The sequence below is a fragment of the Andrena cerasifolii genome, chromosome 12, assembly GCF_050908995.1.
Source record: "Andrena cerasifolii isolate SP2316 chromosome 12, iyAndCera1_principal, whole genome shotgun sequence".
Classification (NCBI taxonomy): Eukaryota; Metazoa; Arthropoda; class Insecta; order Hymenoptera; family Andrenidae; genus Andrena; species Andrena cerasifolii.
Genome location: NC_135129.1, coordinates 10,828,606 through 10,846,931, shown reverse-complemented (window position 1 = coordinate 10,846,931; position 18,326 = coordinate 10,828,606). Strand labels below are relative to the sequence as shown.

The following is an 18,326-nucleotide window of genomic DNA, read 5'->3' as shown; positions in this document are numbered from 1 at the left end:
TCTCGCACAGAGATACCGTGACCAGAAATCCTCAAACGGATAAGCCCCTACCCGTTGATTCATCTAATCCTAACAGACCAGCCGCCGCGCGATCGGTCCTCCTATCTGCCCAATTCCACGGTGGCCGCCGCGACGGAGTCCAGCGGGCGGCACGCTCCCGCACACGCACGACGGAGCATCTCGCCGAGGTCGTGAGGCGCGAGTGGTCCCCGAGAACGCGGTCGGGAACGAAGAACGGAACACGCTCGTCGCCGGCAGATAAAACCGGACTTGCATCGACGTGAGTAACGAGTCTTCGAGTGGCGGTTCTGTCGGCTGCAACCACCTAGTGCCATTCGCCGCGTAGACCAAGGAGGGAAGAGGAGACGCAGCCAGGTGCCACCCTGGTCCCACAGAGGCCGGGCCCTCGAGCGGAGCGGAATTCGAGGGGCAGCGGCTTTCGCGAGCCGTGTGGCAAGTTCTTGAGAAATCCAAGGGGTAATTGGAGTTCTACCAATAAATATATACAGTGACGGAAAGGAAGGAGTCTCGACACGTCCACGGTGGGTGGAAGCTGCGATGCTCCGTGGGCTTTCGAGGGAATTCTTGGTAATTTCGTAGCGAGGAAGAGTTTCTGAAGACTCGAAGAGCGCAGTGAGATATCTCATTCGTCTGTGTTCATTTTGAATGTAGGGGATCGAGAGGGCGTTCGATTGAACTTTGGAAGCTGCAAGTGCGCGGGAAATGAGTCTATGGAGAAAGTGTCGGATGAGTTCGAGAGGAAAAGCGTCTCTAATTGGGGGAAAGTGGACTGGCTGCTTTGGAGGCAGGTATCCGCTCGTCCACCTCGGCGACTTCTGGCTTCGGTGAACTTCTGCTTGGTTACGCGGGGGACCTATTACTGCTGTTCCTAGGAATTCGGGGGAGAAGAAGAAGCAGAGCTGGTAATGGTGAAATTCTGAGCCTTCGCCGCTTGTGCTTCTTAATCGGCGACGTAATTCAAATCGGACATTAATTGCTTGGTGATTCACCGTGGACAAACTGGGGATGGGGGGAGGGGCGAGGGGGGCGTTAAAAATCCACCAAACTCCTCAACGATACATCCAGATAAGTATATAATAAGAGATCGATCGAAGTGCCTCTTTATCGCTTTGAAGTGACCAGAAGGAAAAAGATGAGCAGCGCGAAAGACTGTTGTAAAGTAGTCGATCAAAGGATTAAGCATTGGGCCGCGATAAAACAAAGGTTATCGCGACAAGAGGCGGTTTAACGTTGCACGATACGAAGCTGTCTGAGAAGAGTATTCAGCGCGGAGAAACCTCGTTTCAGTCGCTGGATTAGACTTGCGAATCGTAAACGGAATGACCAGCTCGATTGGCCACGTGGAGGGACACTCCGCGACCAAGGTAACAACGCGTTATTTGCCAAATACTCTTATAGCCTTCTACAAAACTGCTCGAAAATTACTGTCAAATCTATTCCTTCGTACGTCGATATACCTAGAGTAATTAAAAAAAAAGTAATTATACTGCAACCAGGCGCTGCTACCGTAAACCGGGGGAACTTTGGCAGTACGGGCATCTACTTAACATCTTATAAACATTGGCATCTACTTAACATCTTATAAAAAGGCAAAGGAAAAGAATTGTATACATTTTCGCACTTTAATTACCATCACATACGATGCGATGTAAAATAAGAATAAAAATGTTAATTAAAAAAATAAAGAAATAATAAAATAAAAAAATAAAAGTAAAGTGGGTACATTGAACATAAAAAGAAACAAAATTTAAGTGTTAATGTAAGTTCAGCTGTGGTAAAACTTTAACTTTTTAGTGCTATTTATAATGTGTCAATGTTACCCGGTTATGGGGTAACATCGGCAGGTATTTAACATCATTAAAGAAGGACAAGGGCAAAAATTTTCTGCATTTTTACACTTGTAGTGCATTTACAAATGATGCAATGTTACGACAGGATACTTAAAGCAAATGTAAAAATATTAATTTTTATATTATATAGCAAAATGTTCGAAAAACATGCCAATGTTCCCCGAGTTTACGGTATAGCCTTTTTCCATCGTAGGCGTACTTGCTAAATTGCGAAATTCAATAAGATTCATTATATGATTATAAAAATTCATCTAATGAATAAAATCCGGTTTTCTTTTTTACAAAGCCCCTTTTTGGGGGGTGACAGGGTCCTTGCCCTCTCTGGGTGCGTCACTGAGTCGAATAGTAGATATATAAATCTACTATTCGACTCAGTGACGCACTATATACATATATATATATACATACATACAGGGTCAGCGTTTTATCCTGCAATCCGCGCTCGCGCGAACTTGTAAAGTGGCAACAGCGCCTCACGGACGCATTCCACTACAACCACGCACCGTCCTGGCGTTCGGGCCGGGAAATTCTGAATACCTTTTTGCTACGTTAATTTGAAAGAGACCATCCCAAAATTCTCGAAGCTCGGGCGTCACTGCTGTCCAGCGGTCGCTGACAGCTCTCCGAACGCCAGGACGGTGCGTGGTTGTAGTGGAATGCGTCCGTGAGGCGCTGTTGCCACTTTACAAGTTCACGCGAGCGCGGGTTGCAGGATAAAACGCTGACCCAGTACGTATAAAACGCGGAGGGTTTTCTCGACGGCAAGCAGCGCGTTGCAGGCCAACGTTCATGGGAGGCGACTCGAATATATACGATACGATACATCGGCTTCTCTTAATTATTAGTTTGAATAATGATACCTGTCGTTGCGGGATCGTTGTGCAACAGGGTTATCAACGATTTTTAGTTATCGTCTGCCACTTTGCACAGCGTTCGAGAAAGCAAACAGAAGTGGAACAGGCGTGGCTTAACGCCGGCTTACTCGCGCCGCGAATGCATGTTACAGTGGAAGTAAGAGCGAAACGAGCGTGAAATCTTTTTAATCTGACAAATAATCGTTTCTCTTATTCAGATGGAGCCTGACATCGAGGAGGAGGAGAGGAGGGAGAAGAAAGGGGTCACTTATCAGGTGAAAATATTTGTTCAAGACATTTAAACAATGCTAAAAACATACACTTGCTTGCGTTTCGTTTTAACGAAAAGAAAGGGGGTGAGAGCGAGCGTCACTGATTTTCAACTCCTTCAGACAGGACAATGGAATCCTCGCAGAAAGCACTGCAAGTGCCAAAATTGAACGAATAGTTTCTGTTAAGATTTCATTGAATAATGAAAGTATATTTTAACAAAAAAGAAACTTTGGATCTGTCAACTGATAGGGAGAGTTTACAGTTGTTGTTCTCACTGCGAATCCTCTACAACTGTGTTCCGCACGAGGCGAGCGTCCTCGACCTTAACAGGGAGACAAATCAAAAATCTCCCCCCACTCTTATTAGCTATAACGCAATACCACTACAATAGAATGGTGAGATTTGAACCTACATAAACGGTTATCTTCAACAGTTTCATTGGAAATTATTATTATTGTTCTACGTGCCAATGGTAATGCTATAGTAGGTACCTATAGAATTCGATTTTTGGCATTTACAGTGTCTTCCACAAGGACTCTGCAATTTCCTTCGGATTTACCTTGCCTCGCCATTATTCCACTCCACAACTGTGGACTGTCACTTTTTAATGGGATAAATTATTTTTAGGGATTCCTGACTCCATAAAGGTCCACGCACACGCGTATCAATGCCGCGACGGCTCAGTGCCGTCAGTGTTGATGGTCCCGCGTACAATGAAATTGTTCCATTCCAAAACGAGGGAATAATAATTTTTACCACTGACACTGACGAAACTGATGCGTGCGCTTGGACCCTGAGTCGACTGAGTAGCAGAAGCAGATTAGTTGCCAGAATTTACTAGAGAATGCTTAAAGAATGCCTTCAGGGCCCCTCGGTCGGGGAGGATTGAAAACTGTCTGGCGACACAGGAACGGGGGGCATATCGATGGCACTTCGTCAAGACCTTTTCCAAGATCGAGTTACGATCTGCGGGTGTTGCGCGACGGGAGAGACTCGTAGGAACGCAGAGGATCGAGCTTACACCTTGGGTTACGTAAAAAATCCTCGATGCCTGTTATCTGTGTAATAAATTACGCGGAACGCTGCGTGCGCAGTTGCACGCATCATTTTTCGCGATCCTTGTGCTTGCGTCACGCTTAATTAATCGCCACGAAACTCGGGGTAATCACTCAACCGCTCAATTATTAATGAATCACGCTCCGCGGACAGTGATTCTGAATTTCTTTCACTCGTTCTTCATCGCCTCGTTCATCGTTACGCGCAAGGAACCGTGAAGAAATCGCGCAATACTCACCCTTCCGAGTCACTGCCTCGGATTTATGACATTTAGGTAGTCAGATTAATAGAAATGGCAAACGCTGTAGTAAGTGGCAGAAATAAAATTTTTTAGTATCTTCTTTTCAAGCGATTCAATATTAATATTTAATACGATCACTTATTTTCTAGGGCGACGGCCCTAGGAAATAAGATAAATTATTCTGGCGCTTACAGCGGTTACTACGGCGCGATTCGGCGCGGAGTTTACATCCTTTTTTCATGAAAGCATTTTCATGCGATTTCGGCAATCTCCCTCCGTTTTGCCGAAAGTCGGAGCTTGAAGAAGTGGAAGGTGCAGGTAGAGAAGTGAAATGCGTTAGAGTGGAGAGTTGCACGCGCGAGCTTAACTATTAGAGAGATTTGCGTAACCGCTAGGTACCGTGATATTATCGAACGTTTGACGCAGGCTTTACGTAAATTCCGGGTGACACTTCAAGGCTTAATTTAATCACACACCGCGGCGCTGCCTTGCGCTTCTTCTCTCAGCGATCCTCTCATTCTCCTAAACCGGTTTCCGTGTTGGTCACAGAGGAGACGCGACAGCGGGGATGCTGGAGGAACGAAATCCTCTCTGATTAGCTTTTTATTTCTGCGCGCCATCGATAGAAGGGTTTGTTTATGGGAAACGGCTTACTTGTCGATTTTTTTAATATTAACGATCTGAACCAGGGCTTGAAGACTGTTGTAATATCGAGTTCGGTTCTCCAAACGGTTACGAAGAACCTTTATTCCGAATAACTGTTATGCAGAACCGAAATTTCCAACTGTTATGCAGAACCGAAATTTCCAACTGTTATCTGTTTCGGTTACGGTTCCTATCTCCTTCCTCGTATCGGTTCCAAAACCGTTATTTTTTCGGTTCCATATCGGTTCCGGAACGGTTCTAGAGTCAATTCTTTTGTCGACTTTTCCCTAATTGATATCATTAATTATTGTCGCTGCGTTTTAATCAGAACCTTTGTATAACAGTTTTAAACAGTTATTTTGGGAACCGTTTCAAGCCCTGATCTGAACCAAGGGAATAAATTTAACGAAATGGAGAAGTTACAGTACCTGTACCTACCGCTATCAATGATTAGACCGCAACGCAAGCCTTTCATTGATTTGAATTTTTAAAGTCGATCTTCCTAGAATTTCGTTGGTGGTAAATATTTGTAAGATTCTTCTTATCTCCGTTGAATTGGACGCTGAAAGTGCGCGGCCGTTTAATTCGCTGATATCTACCTAACGATCGTGAGAGAATTACACGCGAATAAATGGCGATATCGGTGATTATCGGTGCTGATATTATTAAGACATACTCTGAGCTCTGTTTGCTATTCGTAAATTAATCGTTTAATCGAATTCATGAGCGATAGTCACGACGTTACGGTTTTGTTAATCGGGCGTTTCATCGATCAAGATCGACAATTCCATCGAAGCCTCCTACAAATTTTCCACTTATAAACTATATTCTATCTCCGAGTTATCGCTTATATAAGAGTTTATCTCAGCTCCTGTGGGGAGCCGGAATCTGTTTTCAATGCAAATTCAGTAAACTTCGGTGATTATAGAAACTCATTTAAAGAACGAACTCCAGTTCTCTTTTCCCTTTACAGAAACCCCTTGCTTGGGTGCGCAATTTCGTGCAGGTTTATCTCGTTGCACGACAATCTGCCCGGAATCAAATAAACGCCACATTAACGCGTTTGAAAATAGAATCGCTTACCTACCAATGCAATGATAATCACTCTGATTGGTGATGTGTCAAGTACAAGGATCGCTCCTCTTTAATCGCAGTAATTACACTTTCCTTCGCTGATCGATCCATCGACAGCTCGTTTCTGTGCAAACCATCGCGCAGGTTAATAGTCACAAATTCTAACGCAGTTGATTACTGCTGCTTTGGAGTCCTGAATTTGTTCGTCGCGAGTCGGGGCCACAAGGCTTGCAGGAACACGTTTATGTAACGTGCGGCGACTTCAATGCGCTGTCCCAGAAATGCTAATGGCGCGCGGTGTAATACCCCTCAAGGTTTCCCACGGCGTAATAAATTAAAACCCCATTCTAATTTCCAGCTCCCGACCAATCGATGAACGTTATTATTCCGCGCTTTGCAACAACGCTGGGGACAAAAATACTTATTTTAAAGTAGCGGCTACCGATTCTGCTCTTCGTAGCTACTGGAACAAACCATTCAAACTGAGCTAACGAGTAGCAAAGAGTGCGAATTGAAATGTCACATCGCAATGATTAACCAGCGATTAATTTTCAGATAATAATGTCTCTGTGCGTGAACTTGTCCGTCCTGGGACCCTCCATGGCGTTCGGCTACAGTGCCGTTGCACTGGGACCACTGATGTCACCCACCAGCGACGTGAAAATCGACAAGTTCCAAGCCAATTGGATAGGTCAGTGCCAATCTCTCTCTCTCTCTCTTTCTCGCTCAATTCTCGTGATTAATCCCGCTGAAAATTGAAGGAAATAGAAGTACAGATCTCGCGTGAGTCCCAAATCCAAAGCGGGCTACTCACGCCTAGGCGAATCGTAGGCGAATCACATAGGTTCGCACAGCTCTGCTTTGAATATTTAAAAATCTCCCACCACGTCCAAGTATCATATACATATAGTACATACGAATCGCAAACGTTACGCGATCGAAATATTAATAATTAAATTAGTATAATGTCCCCGTTGACAGCGACCGCGACAGCCCTGGCAATCCCCTTCGGCTGCATACTCTCCAGTTACGCGATGAGACGCGGGAGGAAGCTGAGCCTAGTGCTGACGTCCCTAGTGTCCATCGTCGGTTGGCTCGTCATCTACTTTTCTGGGACCTACGAGCAGATCTTCGTGGGTAGACTGATATCAGGACTCGCGACAGGCTGCGCCTCTGTGCCAGCCACCCTTTACAGCGCCGAAGTGGCCTCTCCAAAGTGGCGCGCCACGATGGTCACCTGGACCAGCGCGTCCATCGCCATCGGTGTCCTCATTGTGTACATTTTCGGCTACGTGTTCAAGGTATGTTTGGACTTCTCTACGCTGAACTCGCGTCGGAAACGCAATGGGGCGGTAGAAGCGAAAGGAGGTTGTCCACCCGTTTAACAGTAATAATAATAATAATTATAACATCATTTCGGTCTTTATAAATATTTCGAGAACGGAAACCGATATCATACCCCCGTCTTCACACCCCGCCGGTAGGAACCGATTTCGTAAATCCTATTTGCGGAAGCCACGGAAAAAAAGGACCTCGGGCGACGGGGGAACTCGAAGCCGCGCGATCTCCGCGGGTGTACCAACGTCAATCCTCTCCCAGGTCTCTCCATTAGTCCGTGCTCCCTCTTATAGAGGTTTCTGACATTCCCACAGAAATAGTCAAGCCTGTTCCTCCGTAGAATCTTTAGAGAAACGACGGAGGATCAGTACCTACAAGAAATACGGGAATAAATCTTACAAAGTTCAAACTCTCAGAGTGTAAAAGAAAAAGAGCCTTTACTTACGTGTCCACGATTTTCTACTCCGGCAAAAAGGACAACTGGCGAATGGTGGCCCTGATGTGCGCCCTGTTCCCCCTGGTCTCGGCCGCGGTGACCTTGGCCGTCGTCCCAGAAACCCCGATCTGGCTGCGTGACCGAGGTCGCCTGGACGAGGCGATGGCGACCCTCAAGAGATTCCGCGGCGTCCCCAAGGACGCGCGGCTGCCCTCGAGCCTGCTGCACGAGCTGGTGCAGCGACCCCAGAGGAAGAAGCAGAACCTGATGAAGCATCTGCTGAAAAGGAACGCCCTGATGCCGTTCGCCATTATGCTGAGCTACTTCTTCTTCCAGCAGTTCTCCGGCATCTTCGTGGTGGTCTACTACGCGGTGGACATCATACAGAGCGCGGGGATTACGATAGACCCTTACCTAGGCACCGTCTTGATAGGATTCACGAGGTTCGTGGCCACGGTGCTGGTGGCCGGGGTGTCCGGCAGATTCGGTCGACGGATCCCGTCGATCGTCTCCGGCGCCGGGATGACGATCTTCATGGCGGTGCTGTCCATCTACCTGCTGATGGAGGACAGAGGGTACCTGGCGAGGAACGGAGGTAGTAACCTGATCCCCGTTGTCTGCGTGCTCATGTACATCTTCTCCAGCACCCTGGGCTTCCTGGTGGTCCCGTTCGCCATGGTGGGCGAAGTGTACCCGCCGAAGGTGAAGGAAGTGCTGACCGGCCTGACCTCGTGCATCGGCTACATATTCAGCTCGATAACAGTGAAGACGTACCCAGACTTGGAGGCGTCCATGGGCAGGCACGGGGTGTTCATCTTCTTCACGGCGATGTCGCTTGCTGGCACCTTGTTCGTTTTCTACTTTCTGCCGGAGACAAAGGGCAAGACCCTGAGGGAGATCGAGGACATGTTCTCGAGGAGGAAAGAGCCTCGGCGCGACGAGGCCGATGGGGAGAAGATCGTCAGCCTCAAAGACATTTCCGCGGAGGTGTAGATCGGGACGTAGCTAATCGAGATTCGTGGGGAAGATTTGATTGCGAGGTCTGCGAGGTAATCTCGAGAGAAATGGGAGGAGCTGGTTGCGAAGGACAGACAGCTCCTCTTCTCTGGAAGCTTTTTCGAGTAGGCGATCGAAGCAAGGTTTTGGACGTGGCGAGTGAAAGGAAATTGTCAACTCTGTCGAGGAATGGCGGAGATAGAGGACCAGAGGATTTCTTCCATACCGTTTAAACTACTCGTGTCTGTGAAAGATGACGGCCTTCGGCTCAGCTCCGGTTTGAGGAGGATAGAAGGGAACTTCCGAGTGGAACTCCTCCTTCTGGAGGTACAAGCACAAGATTTTCTCCTGCCAGCTACTGTCCTCTTCGAAATCTCCACAGGGCCCGTTTTTAGGGCAAAGAGAATTCACCCTCGAAGAACAACGGGAAGCTGTGTAGGTACACGGTTGAACTTTCCCTGAAATATCAGATCGGGAGATATATAATATTTAATTACAGTCCGATAATGTTCGCATTGCGCTACTCACGATTAATATTGCCCTCTTGAAACACCAGTTAGTATGTACCTATCTACCTACCTACCTGTCGCATGACCAAAGTCTTGCCTTACGTCTTATTTAACAGTGTCATATTTGTTGTAAACGACGTCGCCAAGTTGTGCAACAATATTCTGCCACCTGTGTATGTGTTCGCGTAATTTTATTATAATTTATGAACCGACCTACCAATCAACGTTGAAGAGTAATATAACGCTACCTGTTTGAATGCTGTTGTATAGAATAAAGTGTGCTGTTTGTACGAAACGTTATCAGCTCGGAAGTTTGCGATGTAACTGCCCCACGTGGTTCACCATTTACCGAGGGGCTCTCCAGCGCAGGGGCCCCTCACGCGGCTGCTTCCCCTTCCAATCTTTATTTCGCGCAGCGTGCCTCCTGTTGTCAAGGAGATCGCGCGACGCTACGAAGACTGCCATGACGGGCTAGCGTCGCGCGGTATCCCTGACGACGCGGGCGAGAGTGGGAGAACCCCGAGCTTACGCGTAAGCGACCTTCGAGAGCCATGCTCTACCGGAAGGCACCCCTGTGCTGCCCTACTCGGAAGGGGATCATTCGCTTCGAAGGTCTCCCGCTATTACTCGCCAATCGCCGTTCTTCGAAATTCTCTCGCTCTAAAAGATTACGATATGGTTCACAAGAGCCCACCTACTTGACCTCGACCTAGCTAACGAAAGGCCTTCGAAGGCAAAACGGCTTCGGGCTACCTGCGAGCTCAAAGTATTCTCAAAGATCGTGGGCGATGAAGAAATGACTACGTGTCATTTATATTAGAGGCGCGGTAGATAGCTTTGCGACGAGTGGAGCTGGATTACGAAGAAGCTGTGTTATCGATGGAGAATCCTTTTCCATGCCGTTCTCTGCGACGAAGCCCAAGTGTCTGCATTCGTGGAGAGAGCAGAGATACCTATACGCTAAGCTCTGGAAACAAGCTTCGTTCAATGATAACTGGTCGAGTGCGCGATAAGTGGCGGGATCGATCAAATCAGCTGCAATCCTCGCTGCGGTTCGAATCGAATCTCTATTTTTATTGCGGGCGAATAATATTTCAAATATCAGATGACGCTGAAAACAGAGACGAGGTAGGTATTTCAGGAATCGGGTATCAGGCGTCACGGGTAAATATATCCTGCCGTTATTAGAATTAGAATTACATTATGCGTGGACAAATTGCAAGGGGAATGACGAGCAAACTGACGGTATTCAGTATTCGCTTTTTATTATTAAAATCTTAAATAATAAATTAACAAATGTCGTAACAATCACGATAATTAAATAACAAACACGGAATAACGTACGAAACGTGGAAGCATGAAACGTGGGGGGTGTAGAACGTGATGATAAAAATGGGGGCGGGGGAGGAATGATAACTTCCAGCTGTGATAATAGTGACGATAATAGCAGCAAGCGATAATAATAATAATAATAATAATAATATTAATTATAATATAATATAATATAATATAATATAATATAATATAATATAATAACATAATAATAATAATAATAATAATAATAATAATATAATAATAATAATAATAATAATAATAATAATAATAAGAATCGATGCTCGATTGCAGAAATAAATTATTATCCAGGGGGGGGGGGAGGGGTGACGGCCCGCGAGAAAAATCGTCCTCTCTCAATCGAGGAAAACCGATCGATCGTGTAATCGATTGATATCGACAATGAAATCGATCTCTCAATCTCGCTCGAATTCGTTCTCTACCGTTTACGACGACGACGACTATGGCATCTCGGTGGTTCTTTCGTTAATTTATTCTAGAAACACGGGGGATAAAGGGGGAGGAATGGGAGAAGGGGCTGGGGGTGAAGATGCACAGAGGATTGGGGGAAGAGTGGAAGGGGCGCAAGGAGAAGATTTAACAAAATTATTACGTTGTACGCTTAGGTGCGACATTCTCGATTCTGTTACACCGGCGAGACGAACGGCACCCACTACTCTGTTTCGTCGGACCTCGATCCAACACCGCGGTGATTTCGGCGCGTTGATCCTCGATAAGCTCGCGCGCGACAGACAGCGCGATTTGATCAGTGGCTGGGCGATTGGCAATGCAATACTTAAACTTTGAAGCTCGATCGGCACATTGGTTCACGCGGTTGCGTTCTAAGATTCACGAGGACACGGCTGGGGGCAAACTAGACCCGATGCGCCACGGTTGCTGGGATAAACGATACGGGATCGATGGATCCGGAATATGATAACGTCGATTCCTAATTGGAAAATTAAGAGGACGCGGCGCGAAATCGAGGGGAGATCGATGTTGGATCTGGTCGTCGACGGGAACGCTGGTCGAGTGGTACCGATTCGTTCGAAAAGCGCGAACGGTCGCGGTAGTGGTGGTTGCGAAAGGAGCATCTTGATTATTATACCATGTAAGTACTGGAACACGAGTTCGAGTTCGAAGCCAGAAGTCCCGCAGACACCCCAAGAAACATCTAAGATCTCAAATATTTTAATCCCAGTCTCTAAAAGATCTTGTACGAATTTCGTGATAAAGCTTCGTCTGAAATTTCTCACCTCGAGTTCTATTTTCACGCGCCTCTTGAACCTCTCGGATTTGCTGAGCCTTTTGAAAGAACGACTTGGAAATGCTCGAGGCACTCGAGGAACTACGAAGTGGCTCGAATCGGTGAATCGTTTGAGAAGGTATCGAAACAGAGATCGGGCCAAGTCGAAGATCGCTTCTTCGCTCTGTTGCGGGGGTGGCGGATCTATCGAGCGATCTACGCGAGCGAAACCGTCGCGTTTCGTCCAGGTTCGTGCCGCTCACGTTTCCGCGTCTCGTCTTTCGAGCGGATCTCGTTATCGGACGCGAACGGTACGTGATCGCTGGATCAACAGAGGATTCGCGGTACTCGGTGGTTTTGCGATCCGCGGATCTCGACGAGGGAGCGAGTGAGAATTACCGCTCGATTCGCGTGCATCGCGTTCCCTTGAGATCCCACCGTGTGACGAAAGTGTAGGGAAGAAAGCACGAAGCCGTCGATCGGATTGCTGAGGGAACACGATCCACCACCCTCGGGATTCCTCGTCCGGACGAGCACGCGGGAACGTCTCCTCGCGATCAATCGAGCGAGGTGTTCTTGGAAGACAGATGTTGTCACTTGGATGAGTGCTTTTCGAATGGCGTCAAATTCGAAGCTTGGATCGACCAAAAGCGTCGATGACTTGTTCAATTAAAAACGAATCTCTAACAGTACGGTATAATCTCTTGAAAAATTTCACTGAAATCTGCAGGAATATTTTCAAACAAAAAAAAAAAAATAAACTAACATTCTAGTTGACCGGTGTACCAAGAGCCACAGATATTCCTCTGCTTCGATAGACTCTACTCTCCTCTGAACTACTCGGTAAAAACTCAAGTCACCCAAGTCACCAGCTCTGCCACGAAGCTCGTCGTTTACCTACAGTTCTCGGCTAAAGCGGCAGCGTCCCGCCGGGGGAGGAGGGATGCGTCGGTCCTCTTCATTTCAGTCCATGTTTTCTCTCCTGATTTAACGCGGCTGATCGTCTTCGATTGACGTTTGAGAGGAGGAGAGCGCACTCGTTGGCGGACGATCAACAATTTGCTACCTTAAACACCTAGTAATGTCAGTAAAGCTCTCTCTCCCTCTCTCTCTCTCTCTCTCGTGTGACGGAGGTCGAGTCGCCGTATCGGGTCAGCTGGCACTCGACCTTCTCGAACGTTTGTCTATGAAACGGGGAGCCTCTCTTCGGCTGGCCTCCTCTCTTTTGGTTGCCGACCACTGAGAAGCGGTCCACGTCCATCTCACGGGAGGAGCTCAGCGCGGCCCATCGTTCGAGCTTCTCTCCGAGCTTCGTTAAAGCAACCAGGAGTCGAAGAGTCGTCGGCTCTGTCCTCGTGGCCAACCATTCGCTCGGTCCCGGGCCCTACCGTCTCTCGAATTTCAGTTTGAACGTGACCTCCGGAAGCGCGAGATTCCCGATAGGGATCGTGTAGTCCTCGTTCTCCACGGGCACCAGCGTGTAGGTGTTGAGCAGCGTGGCAACGATAGAGAAGGTCAAGTACTGGACCAGCTTGTAGCCCATGCAGGACCTCCGGCCGCCGCCGAACGGCAGGAAGTGCTCCGGCTTCAGTAGCCTGCCGCTCTGCACGAATCTGCTCGGCATGAACTCCTCCGGCAACGTCCACAGCTCCGTGGACATGTTCAGCTCGTAGTTGTTGAGGAAGATGAACGTGTCCTTCTTGATGGTGTAACCTGAGGAGAGACGTTTAGAATTTGTCAAGGAGCAGTTGGGATTTAGAATCTCCTATCAACCTAGGGATGCACACTGATGTCTAAATTGTCAGAAGGCTAGTTAAACTTACCAGCAATGGAGCTATCTTGGTTGGCCACGTGTGGGACTATGGGGCTGGCGATTATCCTGATTGCCTCCAGAATGATCGCTTCTACGTAAGGCAGCGATCCCCTGTTCTCCAGGCCCACGAACTCCCCGGCGGCGATACCAACGGCATCGATCTCCTCCTGAGCAGTCTTCTGGACGTCGGGTCGCGTCGCAAGGAATCCCAGGATCTTCACCAGCAGATTGCCAATTGCGGAGTGCCCGCCGATGATGTCCTCCATGACGAACAGCGTGGCGTTCCAGGACATGCGTGGCTCGGCGTCTGTCTTCAGATGGTTCACCAGGCAGTCCAGGTAGTCCCTCTCGGGCACCAGGCCGTTCCAGCTGTTCATCCTCTCGGAGATGATGTTCTCGATGACGAACTGGCGGATCTCGTGGCTCCAGGTGCCCATCCTGGTCATGTTCCTGTGATGCAGCGGCATCAGGAACGGCAGGAAATCGGCGGCGTAGCCCTGATTCACCTCGTAGAACACCTTGTCGAAGTTCTCCACCATGCTGCGGAAACCGGTGTGCTCCAGGGGGAAGCTCTTCGAGCACAGATACGTGACGAAGATGTTCGCGCAGGAGTGGAGGATCAACGGCTTGGCGGGCACGCTCGTGCTGGACAGGGAGTCCAGATGGCTGACCAGCAGGTCCATCTCGTTCGCGATCACGCCGTTCAATTGATTGTAGCGGGCGGTGAACGCGCGGGGGAAGGTGTAGGCCCTGAGCATCTCCCTTCGCGCCTTCTGCATGTCGGACCAGTTGCAGAACGCCAGAGCTGTAACAGCGAATAAAACGAGTCCTTCAATCCGAGTTCGAAGTTTATGTAGGATACCTATTCGAAGTTATAGGTGCGGACAGCAGAGAAAGGCTTCGGCTTGCCGAATTCTGTGCGACTGATCGATATCGTAAAAGAATTGCGGTGGAATGAATTCAGCTAACGATTTCCATGGATGCCCTTTGGCGGAATGAATATCGGCGGCGCGCTAAACGGCTTGACCTTCCAACGGCAATTCCGTGACGCGGTGCACGCCCGTTTACGAAATGTATGGTTGTCAGGCGAGCAGGAAAAATTCGTCGACGTGCGCGTGTTCCGTCTTCGCCTCTCCCGTTCCGTTTCCCTATCGCCGCCTCTCCTTTCCTCGACCGTCACTCGCGGCGTATCCAGCGTACATACATGCGTGCACGCGGAAATGCAAGCAGGCGGATGCCGGTCGCGCGTACTCGGCAGAAAATCGATTCATCGGCGCGCGCGTCGGCCGGCCAGCGGCTCGATTTCAAATTGAAACGGTGGCGAGCGGACCAGAACAGGAAGTGACCTGGTTTCCTCCGTGCTCCCCGGCCCCGTCGCGCAGGACACGCCGATCGGCCGCGGAATCCAGAATTTTCGCGCGATCGAGGGAAATCGAGCGGTAGTCGACTTTCGTGGGGAGAGCTTTCCGCGAGCGACACGTTGCAGGCCGAGGAAGGTTTCGGGGAGGAGAGCTTGGCGAACAGGAATTCGGTGAGAGCTGAGAAATTTTTAAGGGGACTAGAGACGAAGCGGAAAACTAGCGAAATTGATAGAGAAATCTAGAAAATACAAATTAATAAATTCCTAATACTTTTTAGCCATTCAACACCTAGGAACCTTCCTCGGCTAAGAAGAGCCTTAAAGTTAGGCTTTAGACCTTTAAATTTAGCCCTTAGAGCTTTGAATTTACCCTTCGGAGCTTTAAATTTAGCTTTTGAAGCTTTAAATTTAGCTTTTGAAGCTTTAAATTTAGCTTTTAAACTTTAAATTTAGCTTTTAAAGCTTTAAATTTAGCTTTTATAGCTTTAAATTTAGAGCTTCAAGACGTCAATCACTCCATTCTTTTCAGTATAGCTATCGGAAACCCCTCCCCCCATTTCCGACGAATTACTTTGCAATTAGCTTGAATTTTATTGTTTCTAACCACAGTGTTAAGAGGAAAAGACCGCGAGGCGGAAAGTCGGGCGACAGGGCGGAGGAAGGGAGGAGGGAAGCTCGCGGTGGACGCGGAGGTATCGGAGCCGCCCGAGGTGGATCAGCCTTGATCCTGTTTGCTGAGCCAGGTGAGCCAGGTGAGCCAGGAACGCGTGAAAGTGGTACCGTGACCTTAGCACTTGGCTGCACTTGGTACCGCTTCGGCGTTGACCTTAGCACGAGTTTCGGCGTTCCCCGGGACGAAACGAAAGCACGAGCCACGCGAAAAATAAACGGGCCGGCCGGGCCGCTCACGTGTCGCGCACAACGTCGCACAAGGTCGTTAGCATGGGGAACGAGTTTTCAGCAGCCTTTGACGAGGTGTCGACGAAATCAATTTCCACGCCGACACTCCTCGAACCAACAGGGGGACATCGAACAATTGCTCGCTGGCTCTAAAAGGCAACGTTCAATCTAATTGTATCAGGTCGTTGCAAACGAAATGGCCGTTTTCTACAGTTTAAACTTCTCGGCTTTGTCGCTTAGCTCTTTTCCGTGCAGATGGTGTTGTATTTGTGGCATTTGAAAAGCACACGTCTCACGCGTGATCCGGCGTGTATAATTTCTGTTATATCGCGCAGTGTACGTAATTAAAAACCGTTTTAACCGATCGTGGAAAGGCCTATTACATAGACTAATTACTTGTAACGAGAAATCGATTCTTCTATGACAATCGACGACGTTCTGCACAGTGGTTGGATGCAGATGAAGCCCCAAAACATGTGCCGAAACCGAACCTTCGTCCACGAAAGATTTTGCTGTCTGTATGGTCGTTTTTAAAACGAGGTGAAACCATAAATTCAGACAAACACTGTCAAGAAATTGATATTATGTATTAATTGATATCAACAGCCGGAATTGGTCAATAGACGCGGTGCGTTATTGCTTCATGATAATGCTCGACCACACACTGCAAAACAAACCTTTAAAAAGTTAGCAGAATCGAAGTGCGAAGTTCTCCCTCACCCTCCTTATTCTCCTGAACTTTCACCTACAGACTACCATTTTTTCAAGCACCTAGTTAGCTTTTTGATTGGAAAAGTGTTTCGAGAAGAAATGGCTGTAAAAACTGCATTCGCTGAATTTATTGCCTCTGGTACTCTGGATTTCTTTCAGAAAGGCATTGGTGCACTTATTTCGCGTTAGGAGAAGAGCATCGAAGTCAATGGTGACTATTTCGATGGACGAAACACGCATTAGGTTTGTCAAATAAAAGCTTAAATTAAAAAATCAAAAGCGGCCATTTCGTTTGCAGCAGCCTAATACTTTGTACCGGGGATACGAGCTTCTAATTATCAGCCGAATAGCTATCGTCAGATGGAACAGTTTCGGAGGCAAGGCGTCGCCGGAGAATCGATCCTGGACCAGGCCGGGAAAATTTACGAGAGGCTCGGAGGGGATTCGTCGCGCAGAACGTTACGTAACCGGCGAACATCGCCGTTTCGAATATAATCGAAGCCGAAGATCTACGAGATAGTTGGAACGGCGGCGGGAGGGGCGGAGGGGAGGACGAGTGGTCGCGACGGGATATGCCTGATTAATTCCGATCGTTAGGCATGGCTCGAGTTTACACCGGATCGTTAATTAACCAAGCTACTATTCCCACCGAAACGTGTCCGCGCGAGTTGGAGTAATTGAGGCGATGATAAAAAAGGAAAGTTTCTTACAGTTCTCCTTGTTTCCACCGAAGAGCAGATGGTACCGGTTGAAGTTCGGCCTGGAGTCGAAGTGGTGGCCCTTGATGGTCAGTACCTCCCTGATGTTCTCCAGCCCGTTGACGACCACGCAGGGCACGGATCCCATCCTGAGCTTGATCACCTGGCAGTCGTAGTCCCTGACAAGGTCGCCGAACGCTTTGTACGGGACATCGTAGCGGCCGAGGATGTGTAGGGAGCCGAGGATCGGCCAGGGCTTCGGTCCAGGTGGCTCCGGCAGGATACCCTCGCCGTCCAGCGGGGCCGTCTTCGTGGTTTTCTTGGACCTCAGGTGATCGAGGAAGATGAGAGCGAGGGCCAGGAACGTGACGGCGATGAGGAAGCACGTGGTGGCTGTCAAAGGGATCATCTTCGGGCTGGCTGGCTGGCTGTTCTTCTCGGCGATTGCACCTCACAAGCTCCTTCACAGTGTGTCGTGTCCGTGTGCTCGCGTTGTCTAGAGGGCCTCTGGCAACCCCGACCTACGATACGTGTGTCCACGACGTGGATCTCGACGGAGCGCGTCGCTGCGTAGGCTCTGTTGCGACACGTGGAGTGGCTCGGCACGGGGGTGTGCGATCGGAGCTGTCGTCGCGAGGGAACCACGAAGTCCGGCTCGGCTAGAGAGGGTCGCGTTTAACTGGGAGAGCTGGATCGCGATCGAGACCGAAAATTGCCCGGTCACTTTCTCCGCGCGGGCCGTGCGGAATCTCGTGCGTAATTAGAAGAGTCGCGTTGCGCGGCGTCACGTCGCGTCGCGTCGGTGGGAAGCGTTCGTAGGACGAGCGGAGCCGAGGACTGACTGGCGGCGGCGTCGCGTCGCGTCGGGTGGCTCGCGAGACAGAGAGGATTCTGATGTGTCTGTTGGTGTCTGATAGATCGTGTAGATCGGTTCGTTGGTCCGTCTGTGAACGGTCTGCCGATCTGGCTCGGT

General features: G+C 48.8%; 2 protein-coding genes across 2 annotated transcripts; one reads left to right on the top strand and one right to left on the bottom strand.

Annotated features, from left to right (window-relative positions):
* Window positions 1–1,044: 1,044 nt before the first annotated feature.
* On the top strand, window positions 1,045–9,593 carry LOC143375015 (trehalose transporter 1-like protein). The gene is made up of 5 exons (XM_076823705.1): window positions 1,045–1,385; window positions 2,944–3,000; window positions 6,570–6,705; window positions 6,996–7,315; window positions 7,828–9,593. Exons 1-5 carry the CDS (start codon window positions 1,341–1,343, stop codon window positions 8,779–8,781), a joined length of 1,512 nt encoding a protein of 503 aa, XP_076679820.1. The 5' UTR covers window positions 1,045–1,340; the 3' UTR covers window positions 8,782–9,593.
* A 1,323-nt stretch (window positions 9,594–10,916) lies between these two features.
* On the bottom strand, window positions 10,917–17,888 carry LOC143375014 (cytochrome P450 307a1). The gene is made up of 3 exons (XM_076823704.1): window positions 17,366–17,888; window positions 13,695–14,489; window positions 10,917–13,584 (listed from the first exon to the last, which is right to left on the bottom strand). The coding sequence occupies exons 1-3, from the start codon at window positions 17,760–17,762 to the stop codon at window positions 13,256–13,258; spliced, it is 1,521 nt and encodes a 506-aa protein (XP_076679819.1). The 5' UTR covers window positions 17,763–17,888; the 3' UTR covers window positions 10,917–13,255.
* Window positions 17,889–18,326: the final 438 nt, after the last annotated feature.